Raw genomic sequence first — 25347 nt, 5'->3', positions numbered from 1 at the left:
ATGCAATAGGTATAAAGAGAGAGAGAAAGATTAGTAATTTCCATTTAATTCAACTACCTTATTTGCTTATCCTTGACAGATACGCGTATTTCGTCTACAATGTGCAGACTTCTTCAGTGTCTTGTACTGAAGAGTATTAGTACAAGACACTGAAGAAGTATGCACATTGTAGACGAAATACGCGTATCTGTCAAGGATAAGCAAATAAGGTAGTGGAATTAAATGGAAATTACTAATCTTTCTCTCTCTCTTTATACGCCCACATTCATCAGGATGCAATAGGTGATAATATTGGATGCTGCGGAAGAGTCCGTTGTGGTATATCATATTCTTGCCGACACTTTCAATCACTTGCTGCTTACTCCCGAATAAGTTGCGTGTAACTTTTCCAAGGAAATAATGGGCCCGCGGAAGGACGTTCCTATTGGGACTTCTTCTTCTTCATTCCTTTATTTAACGTCGGTCTCTGTTCCGCAATCTAGTGCCAATCACCGACGGACATCGATTGCCATCCATTGACGGCAATCGAATGTGCGGGAAGGCAACTTCCACACCTGCGTAGGATATCGCACCCATTCAAACACACATGTGCCGGGAATAACGGCTTTACTTCCCTTCCGAAGGAAGACGTGACCAGAGATTTTTATGCCTCAGAAAAATCCCACCGACCCCGGTGGGATTGAACCCAGACCCATTGGGGTGTTAGAAAGCAGTCACGCTTACCACTACACCACCGGCACCGGCCTCCTATTGGGACCAAACCGTAACAAACCTTATGGTAGCTGCAGTCGGAACAGCTGCAGCGAATCGAATTCCACAAACATAAACAGAAGAATGCCAGAACTATAAGACCAGATTTTTGGTACCAAGCAAATCGGTTAACGTACCCCATTCTAGTAAAAATTCTAGTACTACACAATGTTTGTTTTGATTCGCTATGAAAGTTTGACAGATAAAATGAGGGGTTAGCGGAATTTCCTATGTTTCGAGGGGTGAATCGATTAGCTTGGGACCGAAGATAGTACCAGAGCTGAGCCAAAAACTAGAGCTCGTTTCTTCGGAACCTACTAGTCTTAGAGTTACCTCTATGATAATACTTAGCAGCTTAGCAAAATCGAGGATAATTCGAAATTGGCGTATTATACTCGATGGAGGGAATGAGTGAATTATCAAAGTAGTGAAAACATACACCAATGTAGAAGATTTCTAACCCAGCAAAAAAAAAATCAAAATCCAGGAAAACTGGTTTTTAAAAACTTTAACACAGTTTAGGACATTTTGACAGTGAGCATGCAAAAGGGCCTAACTTCGATGATCGATTCTCTTCAACGATTTTCTCTTTAAATTGCTACAGCTAAGGGAAGCAATTTTCTGAAATTTATCCAATACAGTTCTGTAACACGTTGTATTGACTATCAAAAGCAAAATCAAACGCACCGAGAATTGTTAATACAAGCAAGTTATTAACAAAAGAGAAAACTGACGAAGATAATCCATCCGCCCTCAAGCATGCTCAGTGCTCACTGTCAATTTGTGACTTGGTCAGGCTGAGATTTGACCTTTAGCGTGTGAGGAGACATGAAGGCTATCCACTAGACTGGACACATCCTGCATTTTCATTTCCATTGGCACACATACCTCGGTTGCCAGAGAGCGTCAGACGGTGGGATCAAGAGCGACATAGGAGTACGAATCAAGAAGACCTGGGCCTGCTTTTGTGAGTTTACGAAACATTCGGAAATCAAACCGGACTGGTCAACGCACCAAAATCCGAACCTGTGAGACCGTGGAAAAAACACGTACCTGGAACAATGCTCTGACATAGTTCAACTTTGGTGAATACAGTGTGATGAGGAACAACGTCATCAGCAGATACTCCCTAACATCGATCACGTCCATGCTGCGTTCAGGCTAAAATGATAGAACATACGATCACCATCAGCAAGTTCTGTTGCATTTAATGCTTAGCATCCACAACATACCTTAACAAATATTCGGAAGAGCTTTTTCGTCGAATCGTTATCGACTGCAACGTTCAACCGTCTGGAAAACTCCTCTATCGTCAGGTAACTATTCTCGTCTGTAAATTTGGTATCGTCTGCTAGTATTTGCTCTTCGATGTGAAGCTTATTTAATCTGAAATTTAAAATTTTGTAAACACCACGCTGCTGTTACGCCTTAACATTATCATAAGAACCTACCCTAGTTCCTTCCTTAGTTTATCGATGTCGGTACTAAATGCTGCATATGGCATGTTAACATTCTTGACGAACGTCATCAGCTTACAATCGTCGAACGTGTAGTCGGAAACGGGAATGCCCAACTCCCGAGCCATCAGATTCCGTACGTTTCGTGCGTACAGTTTGGGATCCTTCTTTTCCTCCTCGCTGGGGTGATAAACGGGCATGAATTCAATCTCGCAGAATGTGTGAAATTGCGTTAGCGTTCGCCACAGCAGTTGTAACCTGTCGAACAAATGTAAAACATCACTAAACAATCCTATAGCGACCCTGCGAAGAGCTCTTCTTACGCGTCCGGTCCCTCCCAGGTCCATGTTACGGTGTCAATCTTGTTTGGGTACCGCACCAGTACCGGTTGAATAGGAACGCCCGGATAGAAGGCACCCGGTTTGAACTGGATCAGCGACGTCCGATTGGTGCAGGTTCCCTCGGGGAAGATCAAGATCTGAGGCCAGTCTTCCTTGGAGTTGGCACGTTCGATAATCTCCTTGATGGTGGTCTGCCGAGAATTTGGGTCCTCACGGCACACGTAGATGGGCTGCGCGTAGTCGATTAGCTCTGAGAAGTTTTGGGGTTTGAGATTGTGTTTGTGTGAGAAGAAAGAGGTACATTAGAATTCAATCTGTAGAGGTCAGGGGTGTCGCTTAATCTCGCTTTTTACCTGTGAACAAAAGTCAAAATCTGATCAATGTTTCTATTCAAATCGCAAATCGAAATAAATGCAAAATTCACATAAATTTCTAGATTTATTGATATCTTGTCGCTACAAGCAATAATCGGAGATTCATTAACGATTTGAGACTTAGTTCCTAGATAGATTGAGGATAGGGCGACGCCACTGGTTTGCATGAGGTAGGAATAATAGGAATACAAGAATCTAGCGGGCAATTTTAGCGATGATTTTTTAGGGAATACTTATTACATGGTTAGAGAAAGCTTCCCGTTCTTTTCAGATGAAATTTACGGAATGCTAATTGATAGTAACCTTTCGGTTTCTATTACCATTTAGAACCATTTCGAGAACACCATCGAGGACTGCTATTTGATTAATTACTTGGGATGAATGGTAATTTGGTGTTCTGAAAGCTGAAATTCATTTTTTTTCCGCTGGACCGTCGCTACACTCCTCTAATTAGAAAAAAAGCACAGATATAAACCGAAGTAGCTACGCAACGGGATAAAATGGCAAAATCAAACTTCAAACTTACAAGGTATGTATTGTTAACTTTTAAAACAAATCGAATGGAGATTCAAGTTTGAAGGCTCCGCAGAAGTCTTTTGCGATGGCAGGACACGCTCCAAAGCTCTTCAAGAGTTTATCAAGAGTTTTTCAAAGGATTTCTGGAGACAATCCACAGGACTTCCAGTGTAAGTCTACAACACACATAAAGTGAGTCCAGAGCACTGCTGTTATTTTTCGTATCATTCAATTTACCGCGATCCGACAGATCCGTCCAATCGATTTTATTCAACGTATTTTTTCATCCCCATGAATTGAAGATTCGTGCTTAATAAATAAATGCCCCAAATAAGTTTATTGCTACAATACTGAGGCACAAATGTATGTGGTTATTTCAGGAAAAACCTTCCAGATCATTAGCATACGTATTTTCAACTTTATTCGATGTAATCTTCTCCAAACTCTGATCCGTAGTTTCATGCTATTAAATATTTGTTTAGGCTATTCAGGCTGTATTCCATTTTGTGAATTTTCACTTAAATTTGACAGATAGAAAATGTTTATTTAAACCTGCTATAACCCGAGGGGGGCGACTTTATCTGCGATGTAGGAAAAATTGTATTTATTTTGCTGTGATTAGTTGCGCGCACGCTGAGTAGATATAAAGAAGATTGATGATGATTCTGAAGATTTCTTGCAAAAAGATGATGCGCGATACAAGTAGATGCGAGAAATGACAGAAATTTTTCGAAGATTGATTCGCTAGTGTGAGATATGTTGAGCATCTAGAATTGAGATTTAGATGTGTCGCCATCCTCGGTATAACCAGACTTAAATTTGACCGACAAGGAATCAATTTTTATAAACATCTTTTCGAAAATCGAACGATCAACAACAGAGGGATTTTCGAACATAATAATTTATTTTCGAAGTGTCAAATTTAAGTGAAAATTATCCTAATGAAACACAGCCTTTTCTCACCCCAATGGGTCTGGGTTCAATCCCAGCCGAGGTCGGTGGGATTTTTCTGAGGCATAAAAATCTCTGGTCACGTCTTCCTTCGGAAGGGAAGTAAAGCCGTTGGTCCCGGCCTTTGAGTGTTGCATGAATGGGTGCGACATCTTACGCAGGTGTGGAAGCTGCCTTCCTGCACATTCGATTGCCGTCAATGGATGGCAATCGATGTCCGTCGGTGATTGGTATTAGATTGCGGAACAGAGACCGACGTTAAATAAACACACTTAGAAAAAATCACCGACTTCGGTAATTCATTTACCGAATTCTCAACAGCTGAACGGTCGATAATGTTTTTGGTAATCGAGAACATTACTGAAAAATCTGTAAACTGGATCAGCAAAATTAGCTGTCAAATTTACCGAACGATCGGTAACGTTTACCGATGTGCATTGCTTAATTTGTAGTCGATTTTACCGGAGAACTGTAATTTTGAGGACGATATGCAAATCGAAAATTACCGAGTGATCTGTAATTTTTTAAAAAAGGTCACCGACTCAACAGTAATTTGCTTTACACACTTAGAAAAAATCACCGACTTCGGTAATTCATTTACCGAATTCTCAACAGCTGAACGGTCGATAATGTTTTCGGTAATCGAGAACATTACTGAAAAATCTGTAAACTGGATCAGCAAAATTAGCTGTCAAATTTACCGAACGATCGGTAACGTTTACCGATGTGCATTGCTTAATTTGTAGTCGATTTTACCGGAGAACTGTAATTTTGAGGACGATATGCAAATCGAAAATTACCGAGTGATCTGTAATTTTTTAAAAAAGGTCACCGACTCAACAGTAATTTGCTTTACACACTTAGAAAAAATCACCGACTTCGGTAATTCATTTACCGAATTCTCAACAGCTGAACGGTCGATAATGTTTTCGGTAATCGAGAACATTACTGAAAAATCTGTAAACTGGATCAGCAAAATTAGCTGTCAAATTTACCGAACGATCGGTAACGTTTACCGATGTGCATTGCTTAATTTGTAGTCGATTTTACCGGAGAACTGTAATTTTGAGGACGATATGCAAATCGAAAATTACCGAGTGATCTGTAATTTTTTAAAAAGGTCACCGACTCAACAGTAATTTGCTTTAATATTGTTCCAAGGTGGCGGTCACTGCAACCCATGCAAAAATTTGGCTGCAGTCGTGATCAATAAGCTAGTGTTGCAAATTGCACCACCAATGAATAAAACCGTTGGCGACGATCTGAAAACTTCAGTTTTTGTCGGAAAGATTCGGCGCTACACTGAAAACAAGGAAGCATTGGAAGATCGTCGCCAACGGGAATGGAACTTGGACCGACAGAAAAAAAAAACAAGCAACAACATCGGCCATCTGTAATCGGTATTTATTTAGATAACGAAAATTAATTATTTACGGAAAATATCTACGATTCGCTCATCTTGGTGTTGCATAACAGCCTCCATAATTTCACCTTTTTTATTTTTCACAAGCATGAACGCTTTTAATGTCGATCGAAAATAACAATATGGTGGATTTGACGTTTACCTAGACCGTTACCGAACTCAGTAACGGAACGCTTTGTTTACCGAAACTTCAGTAAAATATTTCACCGAAGTCAGTGATGAAGCTGATTTACAGATCTGCCGGTAAAAATGTTTACCTTTTTCGGTAAATTAAAATAAAATTACCGAAATTCGGTCATTTCATTTACAGTTTTCAGCAATAAAGCGAGAAAATACCGAAACATCTGTAATTTTTAGCATTACCGATCTAAGACGGAAATTTTTTTTTACCGAACTCAGGGTCTCTGTTTAAGTGTGAAGGAAATCAGAAGAAGAAGAAGAAGAAGAAGAAGAACACAGTCTCAAACTGTGTTCCATTTGGTAAATTTTCACTTAAATTTGACACTTCGAAAATAACCTATAATGTTCGAAAATCCCTCAATTGTTGATCTTCCGATTTTCTAATAGGTGTTTGTCAAAATTGATTCCTTGTCGGTCAGAAATAATTCTGGTTCAATAGTAGGTTTATTTGAAAATTTTCCATCTGTCAAATTTAGGTGTAAATTCACCAAATGGAGCACAGCCTCAGAAAGAAGTCGTCCTTGTTTTGGTGATAAAACATGTCTTTTAGGTATGATATCAGTATTGAGTCGTTCCACGCCAAATGACGAAGCGATCAGATACGATATTCTCCAATTTGCTTGAAACACATTTGTGCTAAAATTTCGTCATTTTGAATCATGCAACTTTTCATAATGGCCTATTTGACATTTTTCAATAAATCGTAGCACGGAAACATCACTTCAAATCGAATTGACGTCTGAGACAAAGTTGTAAGAAAAAATACATTCTTCTCGGAAAAATATCCACGGTTATTTTTTTTTTCAGTAATTTTGAGTAGAAAATAAAAAAAAGTTATGAAAACTTAGATCACACATTTTTTTTTGTTCAATATGTTTTATTATTTTTAAATGAAAAATGCAAACTTTTTAAGTATTGATAATCTTGGACAGTTGAAATTTGTTATCAAAAGTTGTTGCTCTACGATTTATGTCAATTTTTATAAAAAAAAACAGAAATAGTGAACAAGGACATTTTTTGGTATGTATTTTTTTCTCAGAATTACAAAAAAAAATACCGTGTTTATTTTTTCTAGAAGCACTTTATTTTTCCATACAACTTTGTGCCATGCGTCATTTCGATTAGGAGTGACGTTTTCGAGCTACGATTTATTGAAAAATGTCACATACGCCATTTTTAACAAATTTGCAAGACTCAAAATGACCGAATTTTAGCACAAATGTGAATGATTGCTCATAACAAACAATTATGAAAGTTTCATGCAATCGGAGAAGGACGAGTCAAACATTGAGTTCTGTTTGCTCTTTAGTCTGGAATTGCTCGACTCATACATCAAAACCTCTGAACTAGTCTCAACAGATCCCACTAGTCCCAGATGTTCCCAACGAGACCCATGATCTCAATGACTAGCAAGACCCCAAGAGCCCTCTGGACTTACCCCATAATGCATCTGAACATGTTTCACACGTCTATTGAACTTGTCCCATAAGACCTCTGGAGTTGATCTACAAGGTCGATTTAGTTTATCTGTGTGGTTTGTATGATCCATAAGGCTTCCATGCAAACAAACAAATCGATGAAGATGATTCATGAAAACATAGGAATTGCAAATTAACCTATGAGGCTTCTGCAAGATCTCCGTAGTTACATAGGTACATTAGGTTTTCAAAGTCGATCTATAAAATCTCTGAAGCTAACACATAAGGCCTCTAAAGCTAACTTATAAGCCAAAGTTGAAACAACAGATCGCTAGAGTTTGCTCGAATAAGCAGATAGTCAATAAGATCTCTGAATATAATATACAAGGCTTCGATCCAAATATTCCTTTGCAAACCAAAGATGATGATAATAATGCTCTTGAATCTCTGACTACTTCTATAGTTGAAGCAAGAGCTGCCTCAGTACCAAAATGCGAGGTTAAATTCGATTCAATTATAATAGGCGACGATCTTCAGCTCTTGATCCGTTTGAAAAATGTCCGTATGAGGCAATATCAAAGAACACGCGATCCTGCCATGAAAGTTATCTGGTGGGATTTGCAAAAACAAATTAAAGCGTGATTCTCTGCCTTGAGGAACAAAACCTTGTGGAAGCCCACAAAAAATAAAAAATAAAAACCCTCAAAAGCCTATTCCAACGCTTAAAGAAGGTGGTCAAATTTAGATCACAAATTCGGTAAAAAGATCAGAAGCTTGCTAAGCAATTCGAGAGTTCCCATAATTTCAGTTTGGGTCTTACTAGACCTATTGAGAAGCAGGTTGCTCGGGATTATCTGAATATTTTCTCCCGGGAAAATATTTTTGATGATTACTGGGGGACTGATTTGGGGACTAAAAAGTTTCAAGATATGAAAGCTCCAGATGATGGTGGAATTTTCTATATTCTCATAAAAAAAAAACTCTCACAAAGTACTTAGTCTTTCTTGGTAAACTATTTAACAGATGTTCCAATATGACATACTTTCCTGATAAATGGAAAAATGCAAAAGTTGTTCCGATTTTGAAGCCGGATAAAAATCCAACAGAAGCTTCTAGTTACCGTCCAATAAGTTTGCTTTCTTCAATAAATAAACTTCGCTTCGCATCAATACGAACTCGATTTTTGCAGATGAGCAGTTTGGATTTCGCCATGGGCATTCAATTACTCATCAACTCTTAAGAGTTACCAATATAATTCGTTCAAACAAATGTGAAGGCTGATCAATTGAAGTTGCTCTTCTAGGCATACAAAAGACATTCGACAATGTTTGACATAAAGGTTTGATTGCAAAATTGAACAAGTTTAATTTTCCACTCTATATTATGAATTTAGTTCAAAATTATTTAACTGACCAAATCTGATCGACTACCTGTTAAAGCTGGAGTTCCTCAGGGTAGCATTCTTGGGCCTATATTGTATAACATTTTCAGTTCGGACCTCCCGGATTTGCCTCAGGGTTGCCACAAATCTTTGTTCGCTGATGACACAGGCATTTCCGCTGAAGGAAGAAGTCTTCGTGTTATTTGCAGTAGACTGCAGAAAAATTGAGATATTTTCTGATAAATTGATTCATCTGAGATGCTGCAAAACCTGATCTTCAGTTGAAAAATTTAATTTTTTATCCTGTTTGGCGCACAGGAATATTTTTGTTGAGAAAAATGGAAAAATAGAATAATGCTTTAGTGGTTATGATCTTCCGGATTTCTTATGTGTGACTGGTTTAGATGCAAATCAGATCTGTGGAAAATTGTTGAATAAGACAATTACCGATGGAAATTGGTAAATATGTTTTATTATTTTTAAATGAAAAATGCAAACTTTTTAAGTATTGATAATCTTGGACAGTTGAAATTTGTTATCAAAAGTTGTTGCTCTACGATTTATGTCAATTTTTATAAAAAAAACAGAAATAGTGAACAAGGACATTTTTTGGTATGTATTTTTTTCTCAGAATTACAAAAAAAAATACCGTGTTTATTTTTTCTAGAAGCACTTTATTTTTCCATACAACTTTGTGCCATGCGTCATTTCGATTAGGAGTGACGTTTTCGAGCTACGATTTATTGAAAAATGTCACATACGCCATTTTTAACAAATTTGCAAGACTCAAAATGACCGAATTTTAGCACAAATGTGAATGATTGCTCATAACAAACAATTATGAAAGTTTCATGCAATCGGAGAAGGACGAGTCAAACATTGAGTTCTGTTTGCTCTTTAGTCTGGAATTGCTCGACTCATACATCAAAACCTCTGAACTAGTCTCAACAGATCCCACTAGTCCCAGATGTTCCCAACGAGACCCATGATCTCAATGACTAGCAAGACCCCAAGAGCCCTCTGGACTTACCCCATAATGCATCTGAACATGTTTCACACGTCTATTGAACTTGTCCCATAAGACCTCTGGAGTTGATCTACAAGGTCGATTTAGTTTATCTGTGTGGTTTGTATGATCCATAAGGCTTCCATGCAAACAAACAAATCGATGAAGATGATTCATGAAAACATAGGAATTGCAAATTAACCTATGAGGCTTCTGCAAGATCTCCGTAGTTACATAGGTACATTAGGTTTTCAAAGTCGATCTATAAAATCTCTGAAGCTAACACATAAGGCCTCTAAAGCTAACTTATAAGCCAAAGTTGAAACAACAGATCGCTAGAGTTTGCTCGAATAAGCAGATAGTCAATAAGATCTCTGAATATAATATACAAGGCTTCGATCCAAATATTCCTTTGCAAACCAAAGATGATGATAATAATGCTCTTGAATCTCTGACTACTTCTATAGTTGAAGCAAGAGCTGCCTCAGTACCAAAATGCGAGGTTAAATTCGATTCAATTATAATAGGCGACGATCTTCAGCTCTTGATCCGTTTGAAAAATGTCCGTAGGAGGCAATATCAAAGAACACGCGATCCTGCCATGAAAGTTATCTGGTGGGATTTGCAAAAACAAATTAAAGCGTGATTCTCTGCCTTGAGGAACAAAACCTTGTGGAAGCCCACAAAAAATAAAAAATAAAAACCCTCAAAAGCCTATTCCAACGCTTAAAGAAGGTGGTCAAATTTAGATCACAAATTCGGTAAAAAGATCAGAAGCTTGCTAAGCAATTCGAGAGTTCCCATAATTTCAGTTTGGGTCTTACTAGACCTATTGAGAAGCAGGTTGCTCGGGATTATCTGAATATTTTCTCCCGGGAAAATATTTTTGATGATTACTGGGGGACTGATTTGGGGACTAAAAAGTTTCAAGATATGAAAGCTCCAGATGATGGTGGAATTTTCTATATTCTCATAAAAAAAAAACTCTCACAAAGTACTTAGTCTTTCTTGGTAAACTATTTAACAGATGTTCCAATATGACATACTTTCCTGATAAATGGAAAAATGCAAAAGTTGTTCCGATTTTGAAGCCGGATAAAAATCCAACAGAAGCTTCTAGTTACCGTCCAATAAGTTTGCTTTCTTCAATAAATAAACTTCGCTTCGCATCAATACGAACTCGATTTTTGCAGATGAGCAGTTTGGATTTCGCCATGGGCATTCAATTACTCATCAACTCTTAAGAGTTACCAATATAATTCGTTCAAACAAATGTGAAGGCTGATCAATTGAAGTTGCTCTTCTAGGCATACAAAAGACATTCGACAATGTTTGACATAAAGGTTTGATTGCAAAATTGAACAAGTTTAATTTTCCACTCTATATTATGAATTTAGTTCAAAATTATTTAACTGACCAAATCTGATCGACTACCTGTTAAAGCTGGAGTTCCTCAGGGTAGCATTCTTGGGCCTATATTGTATAACATTTTCAGTTCGGACCTCCCGGATTTGCCTCAGGGTTGCCACAAATCTTTGTTCGCTGATGACACAGGCATTTCCGCTGAAGGAAGAAGTCTTCGTGTTATTTGCAGTAGACTGCAGAAAAATTGAGATATTTTCTGATAAATTGATTCATCTGAGATGCTGCAAAACCTGATCTTCAGTTGAAAAATTTAATTTTTTATCCTGTTTGGCGCACAGGAATATTTTTGTTGAGAAAAATGGAAAAATAGAATAATGCTTTAGTGGTTATGATCTTCCGGATTTCTTATGTGTGACTGGTTTAGATGCAAATCAGATCTGTGGAAAATTGTTGAATAAGACAATTACCGATGGAAATTGGTAAAATGTTCAATGACAAATTCTTTAATTTGCGTGTGTAAAATCTTTATTCTGATGGTGTCAAACGGTGTGGTTGACGTTTCCTCTCAAACTCACCTGGCGCCACGGGACTGACATCAAATGTTTCCACTATAGGATTTCACAAATTTGACAATACCCTCTTAACTGGTCTATAAATTTATGGCCCATAGCAAACTTGAACAACACATACAAACCAACCAGTGGAAACAAACGATTTTAAATTGGCTCCCTACTTGGCTAGCCTATTGGCATAGAGGTAACTCTAAGACTAGTAGGTCCCGAAGAAACGTGTTCAACTTTTTGGCTCAGCTCTGGTACTATTTTCGGTCCCAAGCTTATCGATGCACATCTCGAAGCATGGGAAAATCCACGAATTCCTTATTTTATCTGTCAAACTTTCATAGAGAATCAAAACAAACATAGTGTAGTACCAGAATTTTAACTAGAATGGGGTACGTTAATCGATTTGCTTAGGACCAATAGGCTAGTCAAGTAGTGAGCCAATTTCAAATCGATAGTTTCGTATTGATTGTTGCTATTGGTCACAAGTACATCTATAAGCGTACCCCATTCTAGTCTAAATTCTAGTACCACACTATGTTTGTTTTGATTAGCTATGAAAGTTTGGCAGATAAAATGAGGGTTCGGGGTTCGTGGATTTTCCTATGTTTCGAGGGGTGCATCGATTAGCTTGGAACCGAAGATAGTACCAGAGCTGAGCCAAAACTTTGAGCACGTTTCTTCGGGACCTTCTGGTCTTAGAGTTACCTCTATGGTGTTATGCCTTGTTCAAACTACAGAGTTATAACAACCGGTGGAAACTAACGATTTTAAATTGGCTCACTACTTGATTAGCCTATTGGTCGCAAGCAAATCGATTGACGTACCCCATTCTAGTAGTTTCCACCGGTTGATACACTGCTAACGTACCGCAATAATAGGATTGTTTCCCCTATAGACCTTTCTGACGTTTATAACACGCACACTTGCGTAATTCCATTTTCAAGTGTGAAGTTTGTTATCCTCACTTTCGCTTCAGCCAAAAATGTTGGTTGTTATTGTTATCCTCACTTTCGGAACATCAATACTCGTGCGCATTGAATGGACTATGGATAGATTTGTCTGTCATAGAATACAGGATAATTAGTGCTCTAGATCACACTGTTGGTAGTAGCAATACGGATAGGAGCCTAGCTAGACAATACTCGTCGAAACTACGGGAACTATTGGCATAGAAATACACACGCACGCACCAGCGCGCACACTTACTTCCCAGATTGGCATCCGCATTCCGAACCAACGGGCAAGTCAGTCCGGTCAGATAGATGATGACAGCGTCCAGAAAGGAGCTGTGCGGCGAAACCACCAGAACCGGGGCTTCCGAACGGGTGGCCTTCCGTCCGCGGATCGCAATGCCGAGACCCGCAAACGAGTACATTGCAATCGCACACTGGCTCAGTAGTTGTTTTATTCGTCTGTTTTACATACACGGGTTCATGTCCATGTTGATGGTTGACGTTCAGGTCGTCCAGGTCCGGTTGGTTGGTGGATGGTCCAAGATGAAGTATGACGTGTTTTGGTTTATTATTATTTTATCATGGTGCATAATTGGATTTCGAGGTTAATTTCGATTTCAGAAGGATGGAAAATTAGAAAGAAAGAAAAAGAATAAGAACAGTGATCATGATTGAGCAGACAATGGTATTCATGGGGATAGATTTTGATCAGAAGTAATGGATACATTCAGAAGCGGGAAACTCTGCAAAGCTTGCTGGGAAGGAACGGAAGGAATTGGTATTTGTACAGAGGTAGAAAGTATTATGTTTCTTTAAAGGGAATGTTAAGAAATAAAACAAATAAACGCAATTGATACAATGAAAGAAAGTTTTACGTAATTGGAACAACAAAGGGGAAATTTGCAACGAATCGGGAAAAAAAAGGCCAATAGATGGAAGGAAAGACTCGCGAATCAGCGGTATTTACAGATATGCAAATGATTTGCAGAGGAAGCCGAGAATAGGAGAAAATACTTTGTCTTTTCAGGGTAACCTGATAAGGACGATGCAAATAGAAAAGTAGGAGAAGTGAAATTGCAATAAATCACAATGACTAACGGAATGTTAGTAGTGCTATGCAATCCTGTTTGCGAGGTATGTATGCAATGGAAAGTGTATGCTCGTATGTCCGCAATGTTCTCGTTCTAGTTACGTATATGATGGCTTCGATATGTGGTGTTGGGTGGGGATAGCGTCGTTTCATAATTGAGGAAATCGTGGTACGGGTCAGTTGTGCAATTTAATGCAGTTATACCGCTTCTTCCTGCTCAATAATGAGGTCGTTAACAGGCTACTAGAGATCATAAAAGTCAAAAAATTGCTGTGTTCTTTCAGTGGAAAGTAGTCGTTTTAGTCAACCTTCGTCACAGTTTTAGTGTACATGCACCGTTCCATACTCCAGTCAGTCACCATCAGGTCCGTCTTAAACTAGTATCAAAATAAATAAACTCAAAATAATAACTGTACCTCATAGATTAGTCACACTGGCGATCGTTGGTAATTGTTTATATGTACAGGATGATCATTCCGAATGGATGATCGTCAATCGCTTTACCAAAATATATACAATGATAAGTACCATAATTTCATAAATAATGTCTGTAATTGATCGTGTATCATCGTGATGACCGGTAGTTCGAACATTACTCGCTCAATTTCATCCTAAAATGACCTAAAATTGCCCACCGTTCGTTCTGTAATATTTTCCACCTAAGAGCTAACGCTATCAAAGCGCGCAGCAGCAACCTACTTCCAAAGAATGGGAGCGAAGCGGTTTCGTACTTGGCCACCACTGCCGACGGCCCGAACAGGATCACGCAAATCGAATCGTAGAACGCGGTGTGTGGCGCCACGCAAATCACCGGAGCCTCCTTTGGCGATGCCCGTTCGCCCTTTGTCCGGATGAGGTTGAACGAACCGAACAGGAACAGTGCTCGCATCACTACCGCGGTTACGTGGCGTAGCTCTCTAGAATGGGGATAGATAGCGATAACATTGCACAACATTAGGGGAGCTTGGTGGAGCTTGGTTTTGATGATTGGTAATGAGCGACTTAATCCTAATCGAATGAGTTGCTTATTTTATCCATTGATTGTTTTGTGTACAACTCATACTTTAGTCATGTCTAGTTTCCTGAAGCACAGTTGGGTATAATTAGGTTTTCTGAAAAAAAGCTGTCTGACATCGGGTGAAGATTGTGATGCGGTGGCATATTTCTAAGCTTAAATTAACATTAACCTGATCTAATTCACATAAAATTTATCAGCAGACGTATTTATATCAGAACTACTATTCAATCTTGGTTAATTCAACTGTTTGATCCTACGTATAACTTGGAAATGTATCTCCTACTATGGCAACTATTTTAAATTCCAAATATGGGAAAGATTTACTCAAGTGTATCGAAAACAGGTTAGCATTCGTCGTAATTGATTAATTAACTGCTAAAAAAGTAAGCTAACTTAGCATAATAAAGCATACTCGCTCTTAGTGGTATTTACCTGTGACATTGTGTTTAGTACGCTTTGAAGAATATGTAAAGCCTGGTTAAAAGTCGCATTCTGCGAGATTTAAGCTGACTTTGGCGTGAAAGGAATGGATGCTAACCAATACGCCGGGGCCGTCCCCGAGCAAATATAGTATGCGAAAAAGTTTAAGCGAAATTCGAAGGATGTATTTTGACGGATGGTGAAACATACATCAAAATAAATTATCTGGCAACTGGTTGTGAGGAGGTCCCCTCAAAATAAAAAAATAATTTTTGCAAAGAAACTTATTATTTATGATTTGGCAAGAAATCTGAAGCTTTTGACTCAAAACCAAGGTTTTCATCGCATATTGCACTATAACGTCGAATAACTACATGCAAAGAGTTCGCAAAATAGGATTTTACCGTTCATAAGACAGCACAAGTGCGAAGTTATGTGTTAGCGTGTGATATAGCCAGTTGGGGGGCCATGCATTAATTATTCCCCCTTGAAGCGTGACATAATAGATGCATTACCCCTTGTCACTACCGAAAACCAGTGCTAGAATAGTGATTGGTGATGTCTATTTGAAAGCTTGCTGAAAACATAACTTGGACGCATTTAAATGCTGCATAAAGGAATAAGATAAACGTTTTGGCAGTCTTGAAAGCAGATCACGAGGGATTCCCCTGGTGTTTGTGCAAAATGAATTTTCTTATTTCATGTATCATGGCCTACAACTTTGAAACGCATTGATCAAGATATATCGAAACTGTGTTATCTGAAAAAAAAAACAAAAAAAAAAACAGAAATACAGTCATTTCTTCGATTTCCTATGGGATTTTTGTCCTATAACTCAATAGTTCAAACACTCGATGGTCCGATATCGAATTGTGGAGAGTTCACTGGATTTAGTATATTAATTGAAAAATCTTTAATCGTTTTTCCTAAAAATTACCAGTAATATGAAAGTTTCCGCTATTTTCGTGATTGAATATTTAAATCCGCGACAAACCCGCGAAAATCGCGAAATCCACACCTGTTGTAACAGTCCTGTAAGTGTTTTAGTGTTTCTCTCTGTTTATCCTTAATGAAGGATATAATTTCATACTTAACGTTCGTGATTCATCATTCACGTTCAGATTCGAGTAGAAGAAATGTAACAAATTTACAAAATAACCGAGAGATTCCAGATCTGAGAGGGCATAGTATATAAGGTCTAAACATACAAATTCACCCTTCCAAGGACTAGTGGAATCGTAGCTTAATAGAATAGAAAATTAGGCAGAAGTACGATCTTGAAAGGGATATGTAAAATCCTGGACGAACCAAATAAAAGTTTTACATAATTATAAGTTGCTAATGCAACGCGTAGACGTAAGATCACTTTGTACAAATCAGTGTTGGCAAAATCATCAATCAAATAATAATTTTCCGCTCTCATAAGCTCTCAATATCACGTGTGACATGTATGTATGTATGTAAGGTAGCCACCATCCCTTCGAAGATCTTGTCTTGTATGCAGCTCCACTTAATAGCAAGATCAATTTGAGCTACCGATCTGAATTCACAATATCGCTGTATGAAGGGCCAAAAACGGTGGGGTGGACCCGTAAGCAGAGACACTTACGCGAAATCCACGGGAATTTAAGAATCTCCTTCCAACGATACGATTCAACAAATCGAATAACGCAATTCGCAATACTTATTAAGCTTCCTACAGGATGGTTTGTTAAGAAGGGCGCGTCAATCTCACTGAAACTGTTGGAGTAGAATTCACACCATCACAATCGAATCGGTAGGATAAAGAAAATGATAGTGTTTATTCCCTCCTAGACTCCGGTTGTCATACCACTCCAATCGTCCAGTTTCAGGTCAAATGATACCCTGATGCTCCCTCCCAACCCAGTATTTATTTATATATATAGTAAACATATGTAATGGAGAAATGAAATATATCAGAACATTAAAATACGTAATAATGAAAATACATTTATATGGATAAAAAAAGCTCTCAATATCACGTGTGACATTTGAACAAAATATAATGCTTGATATTGATTTTACATGCTCCTTTGATATTGCAGACTATTCACTACTTGCAAAAATCAAGCTGAGAGTTCACTCGACACAAACATTATTCCGTTCCACATCGTTTTCTTAGAAAGAGAAAGTATAGTTTGCTATCTCTTTTTAATGTTCACCGATGGCAAACACGAAGGGACTGCTGCCAGCCGTGATGGAAGTTTCGGCTCCATTCGGGTGTAAAGCAAAAATCATTAAACTCAATCTCACCGCAGTTTGGTGAGATTTGCAGTTGTTGAATTTTGTTAGCTTGATATTCCGAGCCGCGATATCACAGCTTGCAAAATCAACCGCAGATGTTTGCTTGTTAATTTTTGTCTACGAAAATCAAGCGTGATCTTGGGCATTGGTGAGATTTGGTTTTTTGATATTTTTCCAACACTGGTACAAATTATGGGGATACAATTAAGTTCGAAGCTTACTCCAGGTTCTTCATTGAATCCGAAAAGACTATCGATATCTAGAAATCATCCCCCTACTTATCAACACACATTATCGATCTCAGTTGATGTACATATTTATGGTTCCATCTGAGACTCGAGTAGTGCAGGCTGAGGCTCGCTCAGTCGAGTTGTTCGAGTTGCGCGTTTGTTCGCGTCGTAGTGTCGGTCGCATCGTGTGATGGGAAGGCAGCGCTCCCGGAGCAAGCTCCGAAAGTGGAGAACAGTGGTGAAGGTAGCTCGTGCGTACCTATCACAAATAGGTACGCTACTCTTCCCACCGATGTTGGGAATGCCCCACCAGCGGAGGTGAAGCGAACGAAGAAAAGGAAGAAGAATCAGGGCCAGTCCGACGGTGCGAGTGGCCGCGACACCGTGACGGAAGTCAGCAACATCGGTGATTTCGGCGTTACCGTCGATGATGAAAATTCTGCCGTCCCGAGTGCTCCACTGGTAGTGATGAAAGTGACACTCAGCACGCTCATTGGATCTCACATCGCTGGGCGTTGCAGCTAAATGCAAGCTGAGCAGGATCGGCACCAAGCTGATGCTGTGTACCAAAGCGGAGTATGAAGCAACCGTGAAGTACCTGAAGGAATCCAGGGCGGAATACTTTACACATGACAACCCCGGTGAGAAGCCCTTCAAGGTAGTCATCAGGGGCTTACCTAACTTCGGCCCTAAGTTGATCGAAGAAGAACTCAAGGGCCGTTACAAGCTAGCCCCAATCGCAGTCTTCCGGATGACGAGGCGAGACGAAAACGTGAAAACGAACCCGGATTACCTTTTCCTGGTGCATTTTCAGAAGGGTACGGTGACGCTCAATGCGTTGAAGGCCATCCGCTCCATACCGTGGCGGCCGTCACGACATCACCCAGTGTCAGCGTTGCCTGTATTTAGGGCACGGCACCCGAAACTGCTACATCAAACCGCGCTGTGGAAAATGCGCCCAAAACCATGTCTCCTCCGAGTGCGTTGTCGACGAGTCGGAAACGTGCAAAAGCGCCAACTGTAGTAGAGCTCATCAAGGGTCCGAAAACAGTGCCGCAAACGCGAGGATTTCAAGCGGATCCAAAAGCAGGCGTCCACAAGAAGCCAACCAGGACAGAAGAAAGAAAACACTCCGGCATTCAGGGTGGAGGACTTCCTGCCACTTTGTGCTACGCAACACGGTCAAGCAAATCCACGGGTGCAATCCGGCCCCCGTCAAGAAACGTCTGTTGCCTCACCTGGACAAAGCTCTCCATCCCCTGGATTCTGGAGACAACTCGATCCCGATCTCTTCTCTGCGGATGAGCTGATGAAGATTTTCGTTGACATGACCAGCGCTCTTCGTCAGTACCGCAATAAGCCCGAACAAATCCAAGTGCTCGTTCTCATTCAGTATGGCGTCTAAACCATTAGCTATCGTCACTTGGAACGCTTCCTCTCTGCGAGCTAAAAATTTCGAGCTTGCTCACTTCCTCCGCAAGCACAATATCGCCATGGGCCTCCTAACAGAGACCCATCTCAAATCCGGCGACAGCTTTTGGTTGCCTGATCACAACACTATCCAACTTGATCGCACCGACTCCAGGGGGTGGTGTTGCCGTCATCATCAAGAAGGGGATCAAGTTTCACACCCTGCCCAACATCCGCACTTCTATCATCGAGGCCCTTAGTGTGGAGCTGGAATCACCAACCGGAAACGTCCTGTTCATAGGCGTGTATTGTCCTCGCCAGTGTGCGACCAGTAACGGACTAATGATGAAACTCAAGAACGACCTCACCACTATCACTCGCACGAGCTCCCGATTCATTGTTGGGGGCGATCTGAATGTTCGTCACGAAGCATGGCGCAACTACCAATGGAACCAGAACGGTAGCCTATTATTTGACCACTCGCAGCATGGGCTGTATATAGTGAAATTTCCGAATGAACCGACATTCATCTCTCCGACGAGAAACCTTTCCAAGCCGGTGGCAATCAACGATTTAAGCTCCAACCACCAACCGGTGGTGGCTGAACTGGGCTACAACGTGGCCCTTGCTCCAAGCCGGCGCAAGGACTACCACCGCGCAAACTGGGCCTAGTTTGGACGCGTGGTATACAGACACATAACCCAGACAACCAGAATGCACGTATATTCAAAGTAGTTTCTGTGATATACAAACATATACACAAACAAACAAATCGTATAGAATGCAAAAAAAGGGCCTATACCTACAAAAGTGGAGGCCATATACGTGCCAATTTTAGTTTCTTTTTAAACGAGTTGATTTGACATTATACACCATTTAATCTGTAATAACAAATTAAATTTGAAAAGCCTTACGATGTAATCCGATTTAATTTGTGATACAGTACGATGGAAAAATGATTCATCGCACATAAGTCGGAAATTTGCATTCTATACGATTTAACTTATACACAATGCGATGTATGTCATACTTATATGCGATGTTGACTTAAACTCTAGTTATTTACGATACTGTCTGTACATTGTTATACGACTTCTGGTTGTCTGGGAATTGACAACCCGCCGCTTGACACCGTGGAGTACATCGACCGAGCGTTGGAGGGACTCCACCAAGCCATAACCGTGGCTGACGAGGCGTGCGCCCGAGGAGTTCCTGTGAGGGGTAAGTTTATTGCCTTTGATTCCCACACTAAACTCTTCATTCGCCTGAGAAATGGTCGTAGTCATCAGTCCCAAAGAACCGGAGATTCATATTTAAAGATTGCTTCCAGAATGGCCTCACTCCAAAACAAAAGTTTCGGGCGGCTCGTCCAGAATCTGCTCCAGACCATTCTGGAAAGTTGTCAAGGTCCTAAAGACGCACCCCAAACCCATTCCACCACTCAAAGATGAATATGATGACGATCGGCTCATAATCACCCCTCAGGAGAAAGCAAATGCTTGGCTCTAACATCCAAAGTCCGCTCGAAGTTCAGGTTGAGCAATGCGTACTCAACCTTGACTCCTCCTTTTGTGCTATTCCTCCGGAGGATAGAATCACAGTGGAACAGATTTGCTCAGCGCTGAAATCCACCAAAAGCATGAGAGCCCCCTGGTTCGACTGAATATTCAACCTAGTGTTGAAAAATCTCAGCATGAAGGTTCACTCTCTGCTGGCCGCTGTCTTCAACAGATGCTTGGAACTGCACTACGTTCCAAGTATCTGGAAGACAGCGAAAATCATACCTATCTGCAAACCCGGGAAGGACCCAACGCTAGCTTCAAGCTACAAACCGATCAGCCTCCTTTCAGCGCTGAGCAAATTGTTCGAGAAACTTATTCTCAATCGTTTGCTCAATTTTGTCGAGGAACACAACATTCTCTTACCGGAACAGTTCGGGTTCAGGAAGGGGCCCTCCACAAATCATCAGCTAGTACGGGTGATGAATAACGTCCGAAGTAACAAGGCTGTATCCAAGTCCACAGCGATGGCATTGTTAGACGTTGAGAAAGCGTATACAATGGCCTTGTATACAAGCTTTGTAACTTCAACTCAAAGTTGCAAAATCTCACGATTGTCACGAGAGCGTACCAAATCCCGACTGGCTTGTTGAGCTATCTGACAATCCTTCGAAAGAGTGACGTTCATATCTGACATTCGGAACCTGAGTGTTTACTGAGTAACTAGATGATGCGACGTCAAGACTGAGTGTGACACAGACAACAAGTAATGATTGTTGTTGTTTGGATGATCGTGAGCATCGTTTTTTTTTTAACAAATTGGAGAACTTTGAGATTTGGACGTATTTACTTTTGTAACTAAACACGCCAATCACCGATTTCTCGCAAATAAAATCACAATCTCGAAACCATACACCTTAATCAGGTAGAGGAATGATTCCTATATCGTGTGGTATTGTCTCCTTGCGAGATATACGTGGAGGCGAACCAGCCTAAGGCTGAAAGCCTCCTAAATAAAGTTAAATAATAATAATCCTTGCGAGACAAAACTTTTATTTGCGAGAAATCGGTGATTCACGTGTTTGGTTACAAAATCAAATACCGTAACTTTAATAGTATAATGTAAAGATTAAATTTACTCGCTGCGCTTTTTCCAAATTAGAAACATTGGTTCCATAATGTAGCTTAGGGTATTTCCGTTGATACCGTATGTAGTTTTTATATAATATGTGTTACATATTTTAAAAACATATTTATAAACAATTTTCATGTTTTTTACCTGTTTGAAAAAGAACTCAAACCATCACATATGAAATGTATTATTGATATTGCCATCACACATTCAATGTTGTATTCTTATTGCTTAAGATGTTTTCTGATTATATACTCATTCAAAGTTTCATATTTAAAGAACTAAATTGTTTGAGTTACACCCATTGTTTTCTACATTCATCGAGAATTATCAAAGTAACCCCAAATCAAAAAACTGAAGTTCGGTCACAAAACTAAAAATATAGTACAAATGCTATAATTTCCGTTTAACATATTACTAACGAATTGACTCTTCGATCTTCAGTACTTGTTTTAAAATAAAAAAAAAAATGAAAAACATTCATTGCTGTAAAAAATATTTAGAATATACTTCAAAAAAACTATCAATGTTACCCCGTTTTACGGTATGTCCAATTATTGACACAAAAACGAACCAGGCTTCAAAATTATCCGGATAGGCATGGATAATATAATTATCCGGATGGACCTATCCAGTGGATAGAAATAAACAGTCTATCCCTATGTACATTTCTTTCCCTCCGGATAATATCCAAGCAAACAATAATCTGGATAATTTTAACTTTTATCTATTATTTTTCTATCCGGATAGTATCCTGAGTACTCCGAACAGCTTATATTTGGAAAAGGGATGTTTGATATCAAATATGTACCCATAAGTATGGGTATTTTTGGAATCGGGGTGATATAAAGTATAGAGTCCGGAAATTGATATCCGACGCCATTTTTAAATCCATTTCGTTAAAAGAATGCCAAAAATTGATGTTTGACGCCATTTTGGAATCCAATATGGCGGTCATTGGGTTTCTGAAGAAGTGACAAATACCTATCAATATGGGTATTTTCGGAACGGGGACGACGTGTAGATGCCAAAAATTGATGTCCAACGCACTTTTCAAATTAAATATGGCGGCCATTGGGTTCAGAAAAAGTGGTAGATACGCTACAGTATGTGTATTTTCGGAACGGGGACGTCGAGTAAATAACGAAAATTGATGTCCGACGCCATTTCGGCCATTGATTTTAGAAAAAAGTGGCTAATATCCTACAATATGGGTATGTTCGGAACGGGAACGATCGGTAGATGCTGAAAATAGATGTCCCGACGCCATTTTGGAATCTAATATGGCGGACATTGGGATGAGAAAAAGTGGAAAAAAAATCCCCCAAATTATATAGTATTTTTGGAACGGGGACAACGTGTGGATGCCAAAAATTGATGTCACACGCCTATTTGGAATCCAGAATGGCGACCATATCGTATAATATTTTACACTTTTTTTCTAAAATAGATGGCCACCATCTTGCATTCCAAAATGGCGCCGAACATCGATTTTCGGCCTTCACGAGTCGTCCCCGCTACGTTAATACCCATATTGTAGGGCATTTCACAGGTTTTTAAAAACCAATAGCCGCCATCTTGGACTTCAATCGGACATCGATTTTAAGCCTCTAAACATCTTCTCTTATCCAAAAATATTCATATTAGGGTGTTTGAATTTTTTCAAAACCAATGGCTACCATAATGGATTTCAAAATGGCGCCAGGCATTGATTTTCGGCATCTACACGTCGTCCCCGTTCCGAAAATACCCATATTGTAGCGTATTGCCCACGTTTCGTTAACAAAATGGCCACCATAATGGATTTCAAAATGGCGTCGGTTATCAATTTCCAGACTCTATACTATACATCACCCCGATTCCAAAAATACCCATATTTATGGGTACATATTTGATATCAAACATCCCTATTCTAAACATAAGCTATTCGGACATCCGGATAGGAAAAAATAATGGATATTATCCCTGTCCACATTTTTTTTTTGCTATCCGAATAATTATATAACTTTTCTATCCGGATAATTTCAACTCGAATATTATCCGTTTTAAAATTTCCGGATAAGGATAGGTAGAATATTCAATGATAGATTGGATAAAGGATAATGGATAGGGATAATTTAGATGCCTCAGCAACTCAGCGCTGCACGACCTGATCAAAGGCTCCCCTGCGTTTAAAGACACCCCGTTTTACGGTAACTTTTTCTAATAACCATTGATAAAGCAGAATCCTTCAGGAGATATTTTTTTTTTGTTAATTACTTTATTTGTACAGGCTCAATCGAATAAACTGGGAGATATTAATCAATGAAATTTATATTTTCCTTCAGTTTCTTCGTGGGAAGGCCACACAAACTCTGCGCTAGAACCGGAGACTACTACTGGAAAAATGAATGTCACGATTATAATCAATGATAGGTAAACGAATGTCAACAATACTACTGCTGAGATGACACTCACTAAATTGAAAAAAAAAATTTGCTGCTGAGATGACACTCACTATGAAGAAGAGTGTGTGCTGTTTACTGATTGAGTGGAACGGTGAGCGACCAACTTTCATTGTCAACTGTCAAAAGCAACTAGGTACGTTGCTTGAGTGAGCATCCTATTCGAGATTGATACAATAAAAAAGGTGACTACGATCAGTCTTTTCGTGAGTACTACAGTGACAGGTTTCAAGACTGCTTTAACTTTCCTTTGCATCTTGTTAAAATCACCCGTAACTACCTTCAGCAAAGGTTGTTCAGGGTATCGTTGAATGGCTGCCTTTCAAACACGTTCTCCATCCCAGCAGGTGTTCCGCAAGGAAGTCTGTTGGGTCTTTTGCTATACAGCATCTACACTTCCGAAATTCCTCCCTTGGGCAACGGTTGCGTGTTATTCCTGTTCGCAGATGATACCGCAATAACCGTCAAGGATGCCTCGCTCCAACGATGCTTTGACGACTTTACTGATTATGCCACCACGTGGAAAATCAAAATCAATGCCTCCAAAACACAAACAATCATGTTCGTCCATCGGCAATCACCCAAACAAAAACCAGCTCCCTCTTGTACTGTAATCTTGGATAGCACGGGTTGAGTGGTCCGCCGAAGTAACATATCTTGGTATATTATTTGATGAGAAGCTCCTTTTCCGCTCGCACATAGATAGGGCAGTGGTTAAGTGTTCCAATTAAGTTAGGTGCCTGTATCCGCTAATTTGCCGCAGATCTCGGCTCTCTAGGGTGAACAAACTGGCTGTTTAAAAACAAATCATTGCACCTGCGATCTTCTACACAGCTCCGGTGTGGGAATCATGTGCACAAACTCACAGGAACAAAATACAGGTAGCGCAGAACAGAGTATTGAGAATTATCCTTGATCGTCCTTTGGATACCCGTATTTCCTACCTCCATCAAGAGGCTAACAATCCGAAAGTAGATATTCAAATTAACGAAATACGGAACAAATTTATGCAGAAATGCAATACAGAACATGCTTTGATAAGAAATTTGTATAATATAGTAGTTTAGGTGTATATAGTAGTTGTAGATTATTTGTAAATAATAGTTTTAAGTAGTCTCCTTTTTCAATTTCAAACAAACCAATCCCACCAAGGTGATCATT

The 25347-nt window shown here is 39.6% G+C and overlaps 1 protein-coding gene across 4 annotated transcripts in view; it reads right to left on the bottom strand.

Moving 5' to 3' along the window:
- LPCAT (lysophosphatidylcholine acyltransferase) overlaps positions 1-25347 on the bottom strand; it is a 99410-nt gene that overhangs the window by 10917 nt on the left and 63146 nt on the right. For 3 of the 4 annotated variants that reach the window (XM_065228699.1, XM_065228696.1, XM_065228697.1), the window contains exons 4-8: positions 14468-14685; positions 2531-2798; positions 2202-2465; positions 1983-2136; positions 1804-1911 (exon numbers count right to left, since the gene is read on the bottom strand). In XM_065228699.1, coding sequence (XP_065084771.1) covers positions 1804-1911; positions 1983-2136; positions 2202-2465; positions 2531-2798; positions 14468-14685 — 1012 coding nt within the window. Of the gene's footprint in view, positions 1-1803; positions 1912-1982; positions 2137-2201; positions 2466-2530; positions 2799-12931; positions 13138-14467; positions 14686-25347 lie in introns of all 4 variants that reach the window. The other variant, XM_065228700.1, reaches the window with a different exon arrangement.

Source organism: Ochlerotatus camptorhynchus, unplaced genomic scaffold (assembly GCF_037179485.1).
Source record: "Ochlerotatus camptorhynchus isolate MF236.1 unplaced genomic scaffold, CSIRO-AGI_Acam_v1.1 ptg000300l, whole genome shotgun sequence".
NCBI lineage: Eukaryota > Metazoa > Arthropoda > Insecta > Diptera > Culicidae > Ochlerotatus > Ochlerotatus camptorhynchus.
The sequence above is the reverse complement of the archived record's forward strand: the minus strand, read 5'-3'. Positions and strand labels throughout refer to the sequence as shown.